Source organism: Hibiscus syriacus, unplaced genomic scaffold, assembly GCF_006381635.1.
Source record: "Hibiscus syriacus cultivar Baekdansim isolate YM2019G1 unplaced genomic scaffold, ASM638163v2 tig00110044_pilon, whole genome shotgun sequence".
Classification (NCBI taxonomy): domain Eukaryota; kingdom Viridiplantae; phylum Streptophyta; class Magnoliopsida; order Malvales; family Malvaceae; genus Hibiscus; species Hibiscus syriacus.
The window spans coordinates 1,781,364-1,797,370 of NW_024062574.1; the positions used below are offsets into that span (position 1 = coordinate 1,781,364).

General features: G+C 32.4%; 1 protein-coding gene, 1 non-coding gene and 1 pseudogene across 3 annotated transcripts; 1 reads left to right on the top strand and 2 right to left on the bottom strand.

The window, feature by feature from the left end:
- Nucleotides 1–2,016: 2,016 nt before the first annotated feature.
- On the bottom strand, nt 2,017–4,101 carry LOC120213851 (3-ketoacyl-CoA synthase 11-like). 2 transcript variants are annotated; one of them, XM_039211904.1, is made up of 3 exons: nt 3,946–4,065; nt 3,174–3,892; nt 2,017–2,822 (listed from the first exon to the last, which is right to left on the bottom strand). In XM_039211904.1, exons 2-3 carry the CDS (start codon nt 3,804–3,806, stop codon nt 2,025–2,027), a joined length of 1,431 nt encoding a protein of 476 aa, XP_039067835.1. In that variant the 5' UTR covers nt 3,807–3,892; nt 3,946–4,065; the 3' UTR covers nt 2,017–2,024. The 2 variants fall into 2 exon arrangements, with proteins under 2 accessions (XP_039067835.1, XP_039067834.1); XM_039211903.1 differs by having other exon boundaries at nt 3,174–4,101.
- Nucleotides 4,102–13,281: 9,180 nt separating this feature from the next.
- LOC120213852 lies at nt 13,282–14,662 on the top strand (annotated as a pseudogene).
- A 657-nt stretch (nt 14,663–15,319) lies between these two features.
- TRNAN-AUU lies at nt 15,320–15,392 on the bottom strand. Its single transcript has one exon. It is a non-coding gene; the product is annotated as a tRNA-Asn (tRNA).
- Between the last annotated feature and the right edge of the window lie 615 nt (nt 15,393–16,007).

Genomic DNA, 16,007 nt, shown 5'->3' on the forward strand with positions numbered 1-16,007 from the left:
TTCGCGTTGCGATTTACTTATTCGCATTGCGAATTTCCCAATTCGCGTTGCGATTTACTTATTCGCATTGCGAATTGGGAAAATCGCAACGATACTGTAGACCATCGCAACGCGATTTTCAACTATCGCATTGCGAAAATGCAACGCGTATTTGCGATAATGGAGATTGCGTTGCGAATTAGCGATCGCATTGCGATTTTGTTGGTCATTTTGGCAAATCCGGAAAAAGTTGGTTAAAATCGTATATTATATATGGGATTTTTGGTCACTGAGGTTATTTTCTCTAATATTAATATTTATGTGTTTTTTTTAAATGTAGTAGAAGGTTTTCATGTACTTAGGGGGCATTTGGATGGGGGAATGTGGGATTCCCATGGAAATGAAATCTACATTCCCCCATTTGGTTAGCCCGGGAATCCCATTCTCGGTAATATAAGATTACCAATAATGGATTTTTTGGGGTATATTATCGGGAATGTCATTACCTCCATTTTCTTAGGTATTGTTAGATTACCGACATTTTGGACTAAAATGACCTTAAATTTTTATTTTTTTCAAAAATATCATTATTCTGTCATTGAATAATAAAAATTCTACGAATGTTAAATTACAAATTTATCCTTAAACTATTTTAAATTTACAAAAAAGTCTATAATTAAAATCTTATATGAAGTTTAGGGGTTAAAATAAAATTTTACCCTTTCATTAAACCTTTTTATATTTTCAATTTTGTAAAAAAAATTATATAAATTTTATGAATTTAATTTTTTTTATAGAAAATATATAAATATTTTTCAACTTGTTAAAAAAACAAATATATAATAAGGACAATTTAGTTAAATATACATTCTAATAATCTTTTATTCCTTTAACCAAACACGGTAATCTTACATTCCTGCTAAGCCAACCAAACACAAAATACAACATTCCAGTAATCTTATTCCCTGGTAATCTTACATTCCGTGAACCAAACGCATCCTTAAGGTTTAGATTCGAGTTTGAGTTTTAATCTAATTAAGTTCAAGGTTTTTTAATTTCGAGCTTTGACGAGTTTTTTCGAACTTCAATTCATGATTTCGAGTTCGAGTGGAGTTTAAAAATTTTAAGCTCGCAAGTTTTCGAATTGAGTCGAACTCAGCAATATTCGAGATCGACTTGGCTCGTATGAATTCTAACGACAATGTGTATAACGATAAAGTGAATTATGGATTAATAATTAAGTCATTGATATAGTGATATAAGGCTTGTATGAATTCTAATGCTCACTTTTGGTTCAAGCCTTTTATTTATTTATTTATTTTCAATCTAAAATAAATATTTAAAGGCACTTATGATCATTTTAGTATGACTCAAAGAACTATTATTATTTATCGGGTTAGTTCAAGTGGTAAGCAGTTTGATATCATTTAAGTAAGTTTCGAGTTTGAGTCTTGTGTATGCAGAAAATCTCTGCTGGGAGACTCACCCTTCAAAGCCAGATCTGCGACCCGAATTACTTCGGATTAGTCAAGATGAAGCCTTAAAAACCGAGAGAACAACAAAAAAAATGAACTATTATTATTATATTAATAGAATTAAATAATAATTCAATCTTTATTGTAAATTTTCTATGTATTTAAAATTTATTATTAGTTGCACTAATCAACTTACCTCAGCGGTTAAAGGATTCGTTGTTGTTCTTAAAAGTCACGAGTTCGAACACCAACGTCAACAGCAGAGTGATTAAGCGTTTATTGTTAAATGATCGAGAATATTTAGAACAAACACTATTTTATAACCACCTTCCCTTATATTTGAAGACTTGTAGTGCTCTAAAACTTGAAAAATGAAAAGAATATATTAAAATTATCTTTAATATTTAATAACATAAAACAATAGATTTTATAACACTATAAAAAAGAGAAATATATAATTTTTTTATCTTAAACTTGGAATAAATCTTAAAATCAACACACGTGTGTAAAAAAATAAAAATAAATCATATTTCACTAATTACTAATCAAGTCCCTGAAACTCTATGAAAATTAATTGGTTTTTTGTGGAGATGAAACACTGGCCACCTTAGGCACATAAACGGGATATTCATCAATTTCATCAATCCATGGACTCTTCTCCTTTGCTGGATTGATGGTCCTCAAAGCTTTCCAAACAGCACTGTTGCATTTAAACCCTGACCCGAATGCAATCTGCCATGTCCGATCGCCTTTTCGGATCCTCCCTTTGGCTTCGGAGTAAGCCAATTCGTACCACAGGGAACTACTCGATGTGTTCCCGAACCTGTAAAGTGTCATCCTCGATGGCTCCATGTGCCACTCGGTGAGCTCGAGGTTCTTCTCGAGCTCATCGAGAACGGCTCTGCCTCCCGCGTGGATGCAGAAGTGCTCGAACGCTAATTTGAAGTCCGGGATGTATGGCCTGATCTTCATCTTGAAGACTTTCCTCGCGACCAGGGTGATGAAAAACAGGAGTTGTTCGGACATGGGAAGGACCAACGGTCCCAGGGTGGTGATGTTGGTTTTCAGGGCTTCTCCGGCGACCGCCATGAGGTCTTTCGAGAGGGAAACACCGATCCTTTTGGTGTCGTCCTCTCGTTGGAAGACGCAATTGTAGCATTTGTCATCGGCTCCCTTGTGGGTACGCACGGTGTGGATGAGTTGATATTTTGAGCGACGACGGTCGGACGACTTGTTCGAGAGAAGGATAGCGGCACCTCCCATACGGAACAAGCAGTTCGAGACGAGCATAGATCTGTCGTTGCCGAAGTACCAATTGAGAGTGATGTTCTCCATGCTAACCACCAAGGCATAAGAGCTAGGATTCACCTGTATCAATCGAAACATAACATTTAAGTATTCGAAACCCTTTTAATTTTATTCGATGATAATAATATACATCTACTCTTTGAAGTCGGTTAGCCTAATAAATTCACCCGCACCTACTTGACCCAATTGCCAGTCACAAGCACATGTGCTATAATACATGCAAAATGTTTTACCCTATGGTTCAAATCCCACGTACTGAACCCATATTAAATGAAGGTCGGCTCATTCATAACAAAAAGTGCATCAACATGAAGTCATTTATCACGAACATAAAATTTGATAGTCGAGTTTCTCGATTCATATACTCGAAGTTTAATATGATTATCGGACATCGAAAATGAAAATGTATACCTGTAAGAGTTGTTTAGCAAGGTCAATAGAAATGAGACCGGCACTGCACCCCATTCCACCAAAATTATAGCTCAAAATGTTGCCTCTAAGCTTGTACCTATTAACAACCATGGCCGAAAGCGAGGGTGTGGGATTAAACAAGCTGCAATTCACCACAAGGATACCAATATCCTTAGCCTTGACGCCGGTCTTCTCCAACAACTCATCAATGGCACCGAACATCACCGTCTCGGCCTCCTTCCTCGCCTCCGCCATACACGGGTTCGGCGGCACGCGCAACACCGCCTCCGGCAAGTACGTCTTCTGTCCCAAACCGGACCTCTCGAGTATCTTCTTTTGAAAAGCCAAGTTCTCATCGGTGAAACTCCCGGTCAAACCGGACCTCTCCATGAAGATTTCCCTGGTGCAGGTGCGTTCGGGTTCGGGCTTGTAACAAGCGAAGTCCACCAGGTAAACTTTTCTCGGACGGCTGGTGAAGTAAAGCGTGGCTAAGAACACTAAAAGGCCTAAACAAAGAGTCACCGAGACCAGGTTGAACTTGAGCTGGTCCCATAGTTGAACGAAATCGTTGAGTTTGAGCGTCGAGAGATGAGCCGAAGCAATGCACAAGAGCGGCACCAGCAGTAAAAACATGGCGTTGGAGATTAAATAATGGTAGCCGAGCTTCACGTATTTTAATCTCACCGAAAGAAGAAAATTTGGGAGATTATTGTTGCTCGACGAAGAGCCTGTTTGAACCTTGACTGGGTCTGGGTTCAAGCTTTTTCTACTCTCTTCTGTCATCTCTTTCTGCTGTGAAACTGAACTTTTATTGAGTTTCAAGCAAAACCCAGATCGGAAAGTTGATCAGGATCAAGAAAAATGGAAACTTTTGGAGTGATTTCGACTTTGCTTTTCCCGAGAAAATGAATTCGTGTGGGAAAATAAAGACTTTGGGTTAATGAGTTGCGGTTTGTGGGAAGAGGTTTAGGGGGAAATTTAAAGAGCTTGGAGGGGAGATGGGAGGATGCAACTACCCAACGAACTTTTAATTGTTAACACGCCTTGGCATTGAATTTGACAACCGGGAAATTACGCTTCTTTTTTTCTTAAAAAAAAAAAAAAGCAAAAAACATCAATGGTGTTGTGTTTAAAAAGAAATCAATGTGGTCATCATATTTTTTTTAATGTTGTCCTTCAACTCATAAAATAAATTTAATGTGACCCTTTGATTAATGTTTTTTCATTGTTGATTGTTACAGTACTGACGTGACAGTTCACAACGTTGGCGTGACAGTTCACAACGTTGGCGTGACAGTTCACAATGCTGACGTGACAATCCAATGTGACAGATTAACATAGTGGATGACATGGCAGCTGGGCCAAATTGATAACTCAAACATGACAGATGAACTACTACGTTAGCACCGTGAATCGTCATGTCAACACGTAAACTAGCACAACTGTAACAGTCAACGATGAAAAAAGTTGGTCAAAAGGCCCACATTGGGCCTTTTTATTGAGTTGATGGATCACAATGAGAGAGAAAATAATACAGGGGTCACATTGGTTTTTCTTTAAAAGTATAGGGACCTCTGGTGTATTTTTGTAAAAAATAATAATTTTGTATTTATATATTGAAATATTTTTTTAATAATAATAATAATTTTTATTTTTTTTTTGGCTTCTTTTAAGGTAGAAATTCCATGTTTGCCCTCTCTTGTGTTGTTGTATGACTTGAATTCATGGGATTTAGGGTTTACAACTTGGTCAACTTGTTCAAATGAATAGTGACTTAGTGTTAGAATGACATAATTTGTTGGTGAACAACTTGGGCCACCTATGTTAAAGGATCATTTTAGTAAATGTTTTTTTAAAAAAATCATATATTTCAATTTAGTCTCGATTGGAAAATATGTTGGTGAACAAATATATACTTGTGTAATAATAATTTATACTACTAAATAAGACAGAGAATTGAGATGTAATTACGCTCTTCTAATCCAATATGTTTATGGAACTAAAATATTTTGCAATTACATATGAGTGCAATGACTAGGGTAAGTAATAGAATTATCATGTAATTACATTGTGACTTTTAAAAATGTCTAAAAAGTTTGCAAATTGAATCGAAATATAATATAATTTTTTTAAAAAAATTATTCAATGTCATGTCTTAAAAAGGTGAGAGACATTAATCTCACATTAGAAAGGAAAAGGAAAGTTTTGGAGTATAGAAGTGGTGACGTTACATATCCTATCGAACATGTCTTTTAAGAATAGGATAATGAACTTGTGACAAGTGATATTAGATTGACCCTTTGCCTGTTTTATTTCATGTCAATCGCCTTAGTAGGTGGGGTAGGTAGGATTGAACCAAGTGGCTTTCGAGGTAAAAGAATTGTTGTTATTCCCTAAGGACCCGAATTCGAGCATTATAGATGCCAGGGGTGTGAGCGTTAAATGTTGAAAGGTTGAGAGTTTATCTTTGAGCAAATATTGTCTTGTACTTACTCTAGATTAATCATAAAAAATAAGCTGAACTAGATATTAAAATCAAGGGTTAATTACATGATTGATCACTTATGTTTGTGTTTTGTCCACTTTTCCTCACGTCACCTAATCTACTAATTGTTAACGATAGTTAACACGTGGTGACCACGCTTTAATTAAATAAACGGAAGTGATCATATCTTAATTAAATAAAAACGAAAATGACCATATATTATTTTTTTATTCAATGAGAATAATTGAACAAAACACAAACATAAGTGATCAATCAACCCTAAAATCAAATTAGAGATAACCATCTAAATGCAAAGATCTACTCGATACATTTATATATGACATGCCGAATTTATTTAGAAAATTAATGGACCACTTTAATCATTCATGTAGGAACTTTTCTTTCCTTTGGACTAATTGATATATTTCTAAGGACATCTCATGTATAACAAAAACTTCATGTATATAATTGCATAAAATCAAAATTTATGTACTAAGAAAAGTATAGAGACAAGACTCGTAACTTAGATATAATACAAGGGCTGAAAAATTATTTGACCAATTTTTTCCTACGCCATATTAAGGGTATTTTAGTATTTAAAAGGACCAAACAACAAAAATATAGTAAAAAGAACACGTGTCAGATAACTGGTAACAGCTGCCTCCTCTTTGACTTTGAAGCTAAAGTCCTCTCCTTTTCATCAGACATCAATTTTAAGGTCTAATTCTACAAAAGATCCATATACTATGCTTTATTTATGAATTTGGTCCCTCTAATATAGTTCGGTTATTTCTAACTTATCAATTTTTTCGAATGTGTACTTCCAAACTTATTAATTTCGTCGAATAATTTAATGCGGGTAACTTTTTTAAAACCCCTTGACATTTTTATATGGTGTGCCTAACATTGGGACTGAAAATACACGTCTCGAGAAATAGAGACTTAATAGCAATTAAATTATAGTTGAAGGACTAAATTTACGAAAAATGAACAATAGAGGGATGTTTCATGGAATTCGACATTTTATCTTTAAAATTCATTGTCAAAGTTAGAGGCTTTGTTCTTGGTTGATAAGGTAATCGAACAAGCTTTATTTAAAAAATTTAAAATCATATCCTTTATTTAATGCTCAAACTTCTAACCAAACACCTACTCACATTCAAACCTTACAAGAAATACTCATTTTAACACAAAATTTAAATATTTGTTAAGCCTAATATTTTTGTATTTTTCATTTATCGTAATAAAAATAATTTTAGATAATTAATTGATATATCGATAATAAAAAAAATTTAGTTCACCGATAGGGATATATCGGATACTTACCCTTTAATCATTAAAATCGAAAAAATTTCATTAAAACGATAATCGTTAAGGGAAAAAAATTGTTATAGTGACTAAATTATTAAACCATTAACAATAATAGACGTGACACATCCACGTGTCAACAACAACTGAATCAGTTGCTCACACATCATTTTTTTTTAAATAAATTGGAACATGTTTACTCAATTGTCATTGACATGCGAATATGTCACATTAGTTGTTGTTAATAAATTAACAGTTAAGTGATCAAAACGAGAATTTTTCTTAATGATAATAATTTTAATGAATTTTTGATTTCGATGACCAAAATTTAAATATGAATCATTATAATCCACCATAAAATTAAAAAAATGTAAATAATATTTTAACTTGTATACTAAATATTAATCATTTTACCAATAATGCAGGATGAGACACTAGATTTCTTAAGTAAAGTAAGTGTTTCGAATCATGGCGTTTGCGTATGAATTAAGTAAACTGGGTTGGGAGGGTCATCCTCATAATAGGCCTATGCAAAACTTAATATGGATTAGTCGGTCAATAGATCATATACCAATTATTAATTCAAAAAATAGTAATCATTTTTATAATTGGTGTTGGTGGTGAGGGTGGCTTAGGGGGATAAAGATTTGTCCCTAAATTTGAGGGGAAATTGTTTTGCAAGAAATAACCCTAAACACGAAATCAACTAACATTACACCTTTGTGCAATCACCATGCACATTTCTTGTTGGGGTTAATAGCTTGCCCTATAGGAATTATATTATTGGCAGCCTGATTGAGAAATCTTTGTCATCTTCTATGGTATCTTGTTAGTCAATACTAAGATTTTCCTACATAATTTAGGGTTCAATGCATTAATAACTTTGACTCTTTGAGTTTATTTTAAAATAGAATTTTCTTTTAGGTGATTTTGATTTGTGTTATTTTAGTACCTACCGTTAAAATCTTAACTTGTTTAGTACCTGAATTATCAATTTTGGTTCATTTCAGTACCTAAACTTTCAAATTTTTTCAAAACTTAACATTAAAATTTGAAAGTGTACTAAAATGAAACAAAAACTAAATTTTAGTTATGGTTTTGAAAAATTTAAAGTTTAAGTATTAAAACAAACTAAAATTGATAGTTTATGTACTAAACAAGTAACTAACCCTTGATAATACTGGGCAACCCAATGTTCCTAATTCATCAAATGCAATGACCAATGCTACCCTTTAAGGCAAAATTGGCCTAGTAAGGTATATGAGCTTTTTATTTAGCCTAATAGGGCAAATAAAAATGTATTTTGGGATCTATAGTATTTTCTACAGTGACATGGAACTCGTCATGTCGAGGTGACGAGTTTCAATAAAAAATATTTTTTATTCTAACTTTTTACTTAGATGTGGTAGATTTTAATAAAAAATATATTTTATTGGAACTCATCACCTCGGTATGATGAGTTCCAATAACACTGTAGAAAATGTCGTAGATTCCAAAATATAAACCGAGATGCCCTAATGGGCTAAATAAAAAATCCGTTATCCTTATTGGGCCAAAAAAAAACCTTTTGATATTGGGCACCCCAAACTCCATCATGAAAGTGCATCTCCTAAAATTCTTATTTGGATGATAGTGAATAGTGTCAATTTATATAATTATAAATATTTTATTTTTTATGAATTCATGTACTTTAAATTCATATAATAGTTAGGTTAAGATATTCTAATTATTATTTACATTAAATTTAAAATAAATATAAACATTAATTCTTAGATATTTAATATCTAATCCAATCCAACCATAAAATAAAAATAATCTATCACATGTTAATTTTTTTCAGAATTATATTTAAGTTACATTCCATTTGTATTTTATATGGATTAATTTTACGGTAAATTATGCATTTAATATCTAAACTATCAGTTTTGGCCCTTTTTAGTACCTAGAATTTTAATTTTAAAAAACCATACATAACGTTTAATTTTTTGTTCATTTTAGTACCCGTAATTCAAAACTTAACCGTTTAGTACCTAAACTATCAGTTTTGATCCATTTCAGTACCTATACTTTCATTTTTAAAAAAATCATACCTACCATTTACTTCTTGTGATTCAAAATTTGTGTCTTTATAATTGTCATCTAATTTGATTATATATGTATCTTTTAAAGTTTGGGTAAGATGATTATGAATCTTAATAATTTGATTATCAATTTTTAATTTTAAAAATCATAATCAAATATGAAATGGTGGCATTGAGGCAACAAATTAAACATTAGATTAAGATTAACGTGCCAAGTGTTGGATTGAAGAGATAATATATTATTATCAATGATTTTCCTATATAATTAATTGTTTAATAATCAAAGCGATAAAAGCACGTTTCAAGATATACATGGAAGGTTGGCATGACAGCTATTAGTCGTACAAGTTTATTTTATTCTATTTGGGGTTTTCTTCTAAGGAAGGAAAGGTCTAATTATACATTCAGTCCCTAAAACCATCATATATATGAGATTTGTCCCCTTTACTTCAGCAAAATACTTAAATATGTACCTATTTGTTTCGGATTTCTCACATAATACGAGTTTAACCTTTCAAAATAGTTAAACAAGGGCCTAATTTTTAAAATTTATTCAAATAACATTTTCGTATACGCTCAAACAATGGCCTAATGTTCTCAAAATGATTGCAGTTAATTATTAAATTCTTAGAATTAGAAGTATAAGGATTAAATTTGAATGTGCAAAGAGTATAGGTACTAAGAGCAAATTGGACCAAAAATAAGTCATAAGTCCATACCAATAAATTAAAGGGTAAACTATATAAATGGTCCCTTGACTATAGGGTGTTATTTTATTGAGTCCCCTAATTATTAAAAAATATAAAATAATCCTTCATTACAAGGTATTGTTTTGTTGAGCCCTAACTATTAAAAATTAGGTGATTATGAATAGTTAGATGATTATTTTATAACTTTTAATTTTTAGAGGACTCAACAAAGCAACTTCCTATAGTCGAGGGACTATTGCATAACTTCTAATAGTCAAGAGACTCAACAAAGTAGTTAAAGGACTATTTTTGTATTTTTTTTGTTGCCCTCTTTATTCTAGGGTTTCATATTCACTAATTCGAATTGACTCACATCGCACATTTGATTTTGATGGGTGAGTCTTCCAGCGAAGATTTTTTTGTATACATAACGACTCAAACACAAGATATTACTTAAGCGATATTAAACTGTATACCACTTGAATTAATCTCCACCGTCAATGTACTTTACCTCCTAAACTAAAATTTATAAATCTAATGGAATGAAATAAAATAAATAAATTATCAATCATCAAATAAAACAAAATTTCAGTTTTTTAAATAAATTCGGATTTATTAAACGGTAGGTGATTTTTTGAACGCAGACGCACCGTGGGTCCAGCGGAAGTGAGCAGCGAGGTTATTGCTTGTTATACGGCACGTTTTAAGCCGTCCGGTTGAAGTCCAACTGCGTTGTACCACCGCACCGCACACCAACCCATGCTTTTACTACTCCTCATGACAAATGCATCAACGTGTCAACATGCACCGCCATACAAATACAATACTCTTCAAGAGTGTTCTACTTTCTTTTAATTTAGTCGGAGTTGTTAATATACTATTTTTCTAATATACTGCACAAGTTTAATTATAGAAGAAGACATTTAAGTTTGATTATTTCATACATTTAAATAATATTATAAAAACTGAATTAATCAATAAATTACATAAATAAATATTATTTTATTATAAAAACGTGTAATAAAGGTAGAAAAAACATGTCATATAAGTAGACTTATTGAAAATGAAAAAAAGATAGAGATACAAGAAAAGAAAAGAAAAAACAATAAAATATACTTGTAGTCGGCAATCAACAAAGAGATAAACGACACATCAATAAGATAAAATTTATTTTTTTACAAATATCACATGTTAACATCAGTCATAATGTTAACATCTAAGTTAGATGACTGTTAAATTTTTAACATAAAAAGAATAGTTTGAAACATAATAAATAATCGACTAATCATTTTGTAATTTCTGATAGTCGATAAACTTAACAAAGTAACATTATATAATCATAAGATCATTTTGTAACTTTTAATAAGAAGAACGACATCTTTAGTACTTAAAATTATAATAGTTGCAATAGATTGTGATCAGTGTCGTGATTGGGGAGGTGCGAGATGGGCGACCGTGCATGCCCCCAAAAAATAAAGGCCCCAAAAAAGTATAACTATAGTGGCGTTTTTCCAATAAACGCTACTATAGATGAATTTATTACGGTGTTTTTTAAAAAAACGTCACTATTATTATGGTTTTTATTGGAAAAAACGTTATTATAGATGGACCTATTGCGGCGTTTGTCAAAAAAACGTTACTATTGTTGTCCCGAAATCGAATATATCTAAAAAATAGAGACCACTTTTAAGAATTTGCACAGACCCCCGACAACCTAGCCACGACCCTGATTGTGATATCGAATAATAATAAGATTAACTTTGATGGTACAAATAATCTTGATAAGTAAACGCGGCGTGGTGTGTGTTCATTAAAGTTGGAGGAAAGTTGATCGATGAAAACGACAGCCGATATTTTGGTTCGAATCTTGCAAAAGGATGCAACGGCGAGCTGTCGACAGCCGATATCTTGGTGGTGCGCGTGTGCGCGCATCCCGTGAGGCGGTGACTCTAAGAAGCCACCATAAATGCGACCTAATTATTTATTTTAGTACCTAATTATTTATTTATTTTTAAAATTTAATGCTGAGATTTTAACGAGGTATTAAAATGAAATAAAAATAAAATATCATGTATAGTTTTTAAAAAAATAAAAATTTAAATACTAAAACGAATCTAAACTGATAATTTAAACTAAACACGTAATCACCCAATAATATAATATCTTAAAGTATATTTTTTTCATTTAGAAGTCTAATCAAATATAACTTTAAATATAATTATGTACTTATCTAATCTATAGAAAATATTCAATCAAATTCAAATAAAATATTTTAGATTAATGACTTAACTGTAGTTCGTCTAATTTTATTTTCTTTAAATAGTTTGAGATTATTATAAGTTAATATATGTTTAAATATTTTTTAATTTTTTATAATATTGTTAAATGAATTTATTTTATAGAAGGTAATTAAAAGATATTTAATATAAATATATATTTTTGCTATGTGATGAATGTATTCCGGACTTGGATTTATCATTTAATTAAGGCAGATAATTATCTTTAATTTTGCTTTTCGTTAGCAAATTGGCTTATAATGGGTTATTTGTTGTTGAATACTCCACTTTGAGAGGACAAATCAAATTATTTTTTGATAAAAATATTTTTTTATAATTTATTTATTTTTCTATGGAATTTACAACCGTTGGATTATGTACATGTACATGTGTCTAAACTTGAATATTTTTATTTTTATTTTTTTAAAATTGTAACGATTTAACAAAATCTATTCTTACGTGCCTATATAATAGACTTGAAAGCAAAAACGAATATTTCCTTGAACAAACGTTGTGGGGGTGGGGGGGGGGGTTTGATTTACAATAATTATTGTACGTAGTCCCGTTGGTCATTAATTAAGGTGAATTAAGAAATAATAACAAAGGTTAAAGTACATTAGAGGTCCCTGTACTTTTGGAAAAAAATAATGTGACCCTTGTATTGTTTTTCTCTCTCAATGTGACCCTCCAACTCAGAAAACAAACTCAATGTTATCCTTTGACCAATATTTTTCGTCGTTTGACCGTTACGACAGTAACATGACAGTTCTTGGTGCTAACCTGGCAATCAATATGTCATGTTTGAGTTATCAATTTAGCATATCTGTCATGTTATTCGTCACATTATCAATCACCGTAGATTGTCATATCAACACCGTGGACCGTCACGTCAGTACCGTGAAATGTCATGTTATTACTATAACGGTCAAACGACGAAAAACATTGAGTTTTTTTTTAGTTTGAGGGACACAATGAAAAAAATAATACGTGAGCCACATTAATTTTTTTTCTAAAGTATAAGAGCTTCTGATGCCTTTAAAATTATTTAAGAAGTTATTAAATTTATCATATTTAAAATATTATAATATTAAATTAATTTTTTATAACAATTTAATAAATATTTTAAATTTAAAAAATATAATGACCAAAATAATTATTTAATTATAATTCAAGACTAATGATGGATTTACCCAATAATAAAGTTCAGGGCGAATCCAACTTCTCTCCATATTTAATAATAAGCCTACTTGTCCCCAATCATCCCTTTTGGTCTCAAACTCTCTTTTTTAGCACCACTAGTACCATGCCATTGGGGCCTCCTCCGCCCCTTCCACCGTCACCGTCACAGCATGATTCACCACCACCACCACTTCCATCGCCACCGCCGATAAGAATCACCCGAACCAAAACGCCCACCGGCAGCATACTCTTGGGAAAGTATCAGTTGGGTCGTTTGTTGGGACATGGAAGCTTTGCCAAGGTTCACGAGGCGACTTTACTCGACGACAGCACCAACGTCGTGGCGATTAAGATTATAGACAAGACGAAAACGGTGGACGCCTCCATGGAACCGAGGATCATCAGTGAAGTTTCCGCCAAAGTTTTACGCCGAGGCCGATTGACCGAAACCTCCGCTCGTAGGTACTTTACCCAACTCGTTTCCGCCCTCCATTTCTGTCACCAAAACGGCGTCGCCCACCGTGATTTGAAGCCGCAAAATCTCTTGTTAGACCAAAACGGAAACCTTAAAGTTTCGGACTTTGGTCTCTCGGCTCTCCCGGAGCAGCTAAACAACGGGCTTTTACACACGGCTTGTGGAACACCGGTTTACACGGCTCCCGAGGTTGTCCGGATGAAAGGCTACGACGGTTCCAAGGCCGATGCTTGGTCTTGTGGGGTGATTCTGTTCGTTTTGCTGGCCGGAAAATTACCCTTCGATGACAGTAATTTAGTGGGTATGTATAAAAAGATCCATCGTAGGGAATTCGAGTTTCCATCTTGGATATCAAAGCCAGCGAAAACCATCATACGGAAGCTTTTGGATCCCAATCCTTCCACGAGAATGAGCTTGGTGAAGTTAATGGAAACACCATTGCTTAAGAAATCTCTAATTGCGTACGCTTCATCGAACAAGGAACAGGACAGTTTGTTACAGGGCAGGAAGTTGAAACATGAGATGATCTGTAATGGGGTTAATGCTTTTGACATAATATCATTGTCTTCTGGGTTGGATTTGTCTGGTCTTTTTGAAGAGGTGAATAGGAAGGAGAAGAGGTATAGGACATCAATGGAGTTGGAAGGTGTGATGGAGAGGGTGAAGGAGGCTGGGGAGAGATTGGGTACAGAGTTGAGAATGGGAAGAGAGGGGTGTTGGGGTTAGGGAAAGGGAGGGTGGTTCTTACGGTGGAGGTGGTGGAGATTGCGGAGTTGTTTGTTTTGGTGGAGGTGAAGGTGGTGGAAGGCACGGTGGAGTTTGAGGAAGGGCGGTGGTCGGATCTAGAAGCCGGCCTTGGAGACATATTTGTTGCTTGGGATAACAATGTTTGTGAATTTTGCAAGTAGTAATATCATTCATAGTCTAATCTTTGTGTAACAAATGATTATTATAAGTACATTCGATTCCCAATAACTTGGGATAAAGTTTTTGGAAGTCATTTTGGTATAATTACACACTTAATCCTTAAATAATTTTAATGAAAATGATATAGAATATAATAATAGTGCTCATGGAAAATCCGAGAGCCAAGGACAGCAATTCTTATTTTTCTCTTCATGTAATAATAGATTGGTATTAAATATATATATATAAATGTTTTGTTTCTATTTTTTCCCATTTTGTCTGTTATATATATTAATTATTTTTTAATATGCAATTATATCACAAGTCACTCAATTATAATTTGGTTATAATAATCGATAAATTAAATTATTTAATTATTATAATTGAAGTTAAGTGATCTAATTATTACAATTGATGAATTTGATTTTAATGACAGATTGATTGAGTGACTTATTTGTAATAATTAACTAATTAAATGAATCATTTGTATTTTTTTAAGAAGTTGAGGACTTGTATCAATCCTAAAGGGGGCTTTAGCATCCTTTCTCAACACGGCTTGATCCCTTTTGATATGTCACTGTTCAACTTGCATGTATATATATATATATTTTACATTTCACTAATTATATAAAATTAGCTAATCCTATTCCCATATTATGTAATGGGGTAAAGGGATGTATGGTAGTAGACTGCCCCCAACGCTAGGTTGAGAGCAACTTCCGTGGAAGACCTCCAGCAATTATAAATTGCCCAACGTGGGACTCGATCCCACGACCACAAGGTTAATAGCCTTGCGCTCTACCAACTGAGTTGGATAGGCAATTCATTTCACTAATTATATACATTTAATTAAAATATATTCAAAGCTCTTATACTTTATCACGTTTGAAATTGGATTTTTTTAAGAAAAATATCTAAATATATCCTAATAATAATTAGAGAAAATTAAAATAATAAGAGAGCGTTTGGTTCGCGAAAAATATCATTAACTTAGAGAATAATATTTTCCGGAATTGCATTCTCATGTTTGGTTCAAAGAAAAAATTATTACCATGTAATAACTTATTACTGATAGTAACATTTTCTGGTTAAAATGGTGGAAATATCATTACATCCAAATTCTTAGGTAATACACAATTTACACCCCTTTGGACAAGAATATCCTTAGAACAATGAATTCTTTTCATATGAACCCATTTCAATTCTTATTCTTTTTGTTTTACTCAAAATCATAAATATAATAATAATATACAAAGAGTTTGATTTAATAAAATATTAATAAATTTTAATATTTAAAATTATTTATTTTTTAATATTTAATATATTAGTTATTTATAATTTTATAAGGTGAAAAACATTATTATAAAAATATATTTATTTTAAATAATACATAGCTTTGAGTAATTAAAGAAATGAATCTTATGCACGGTGCACC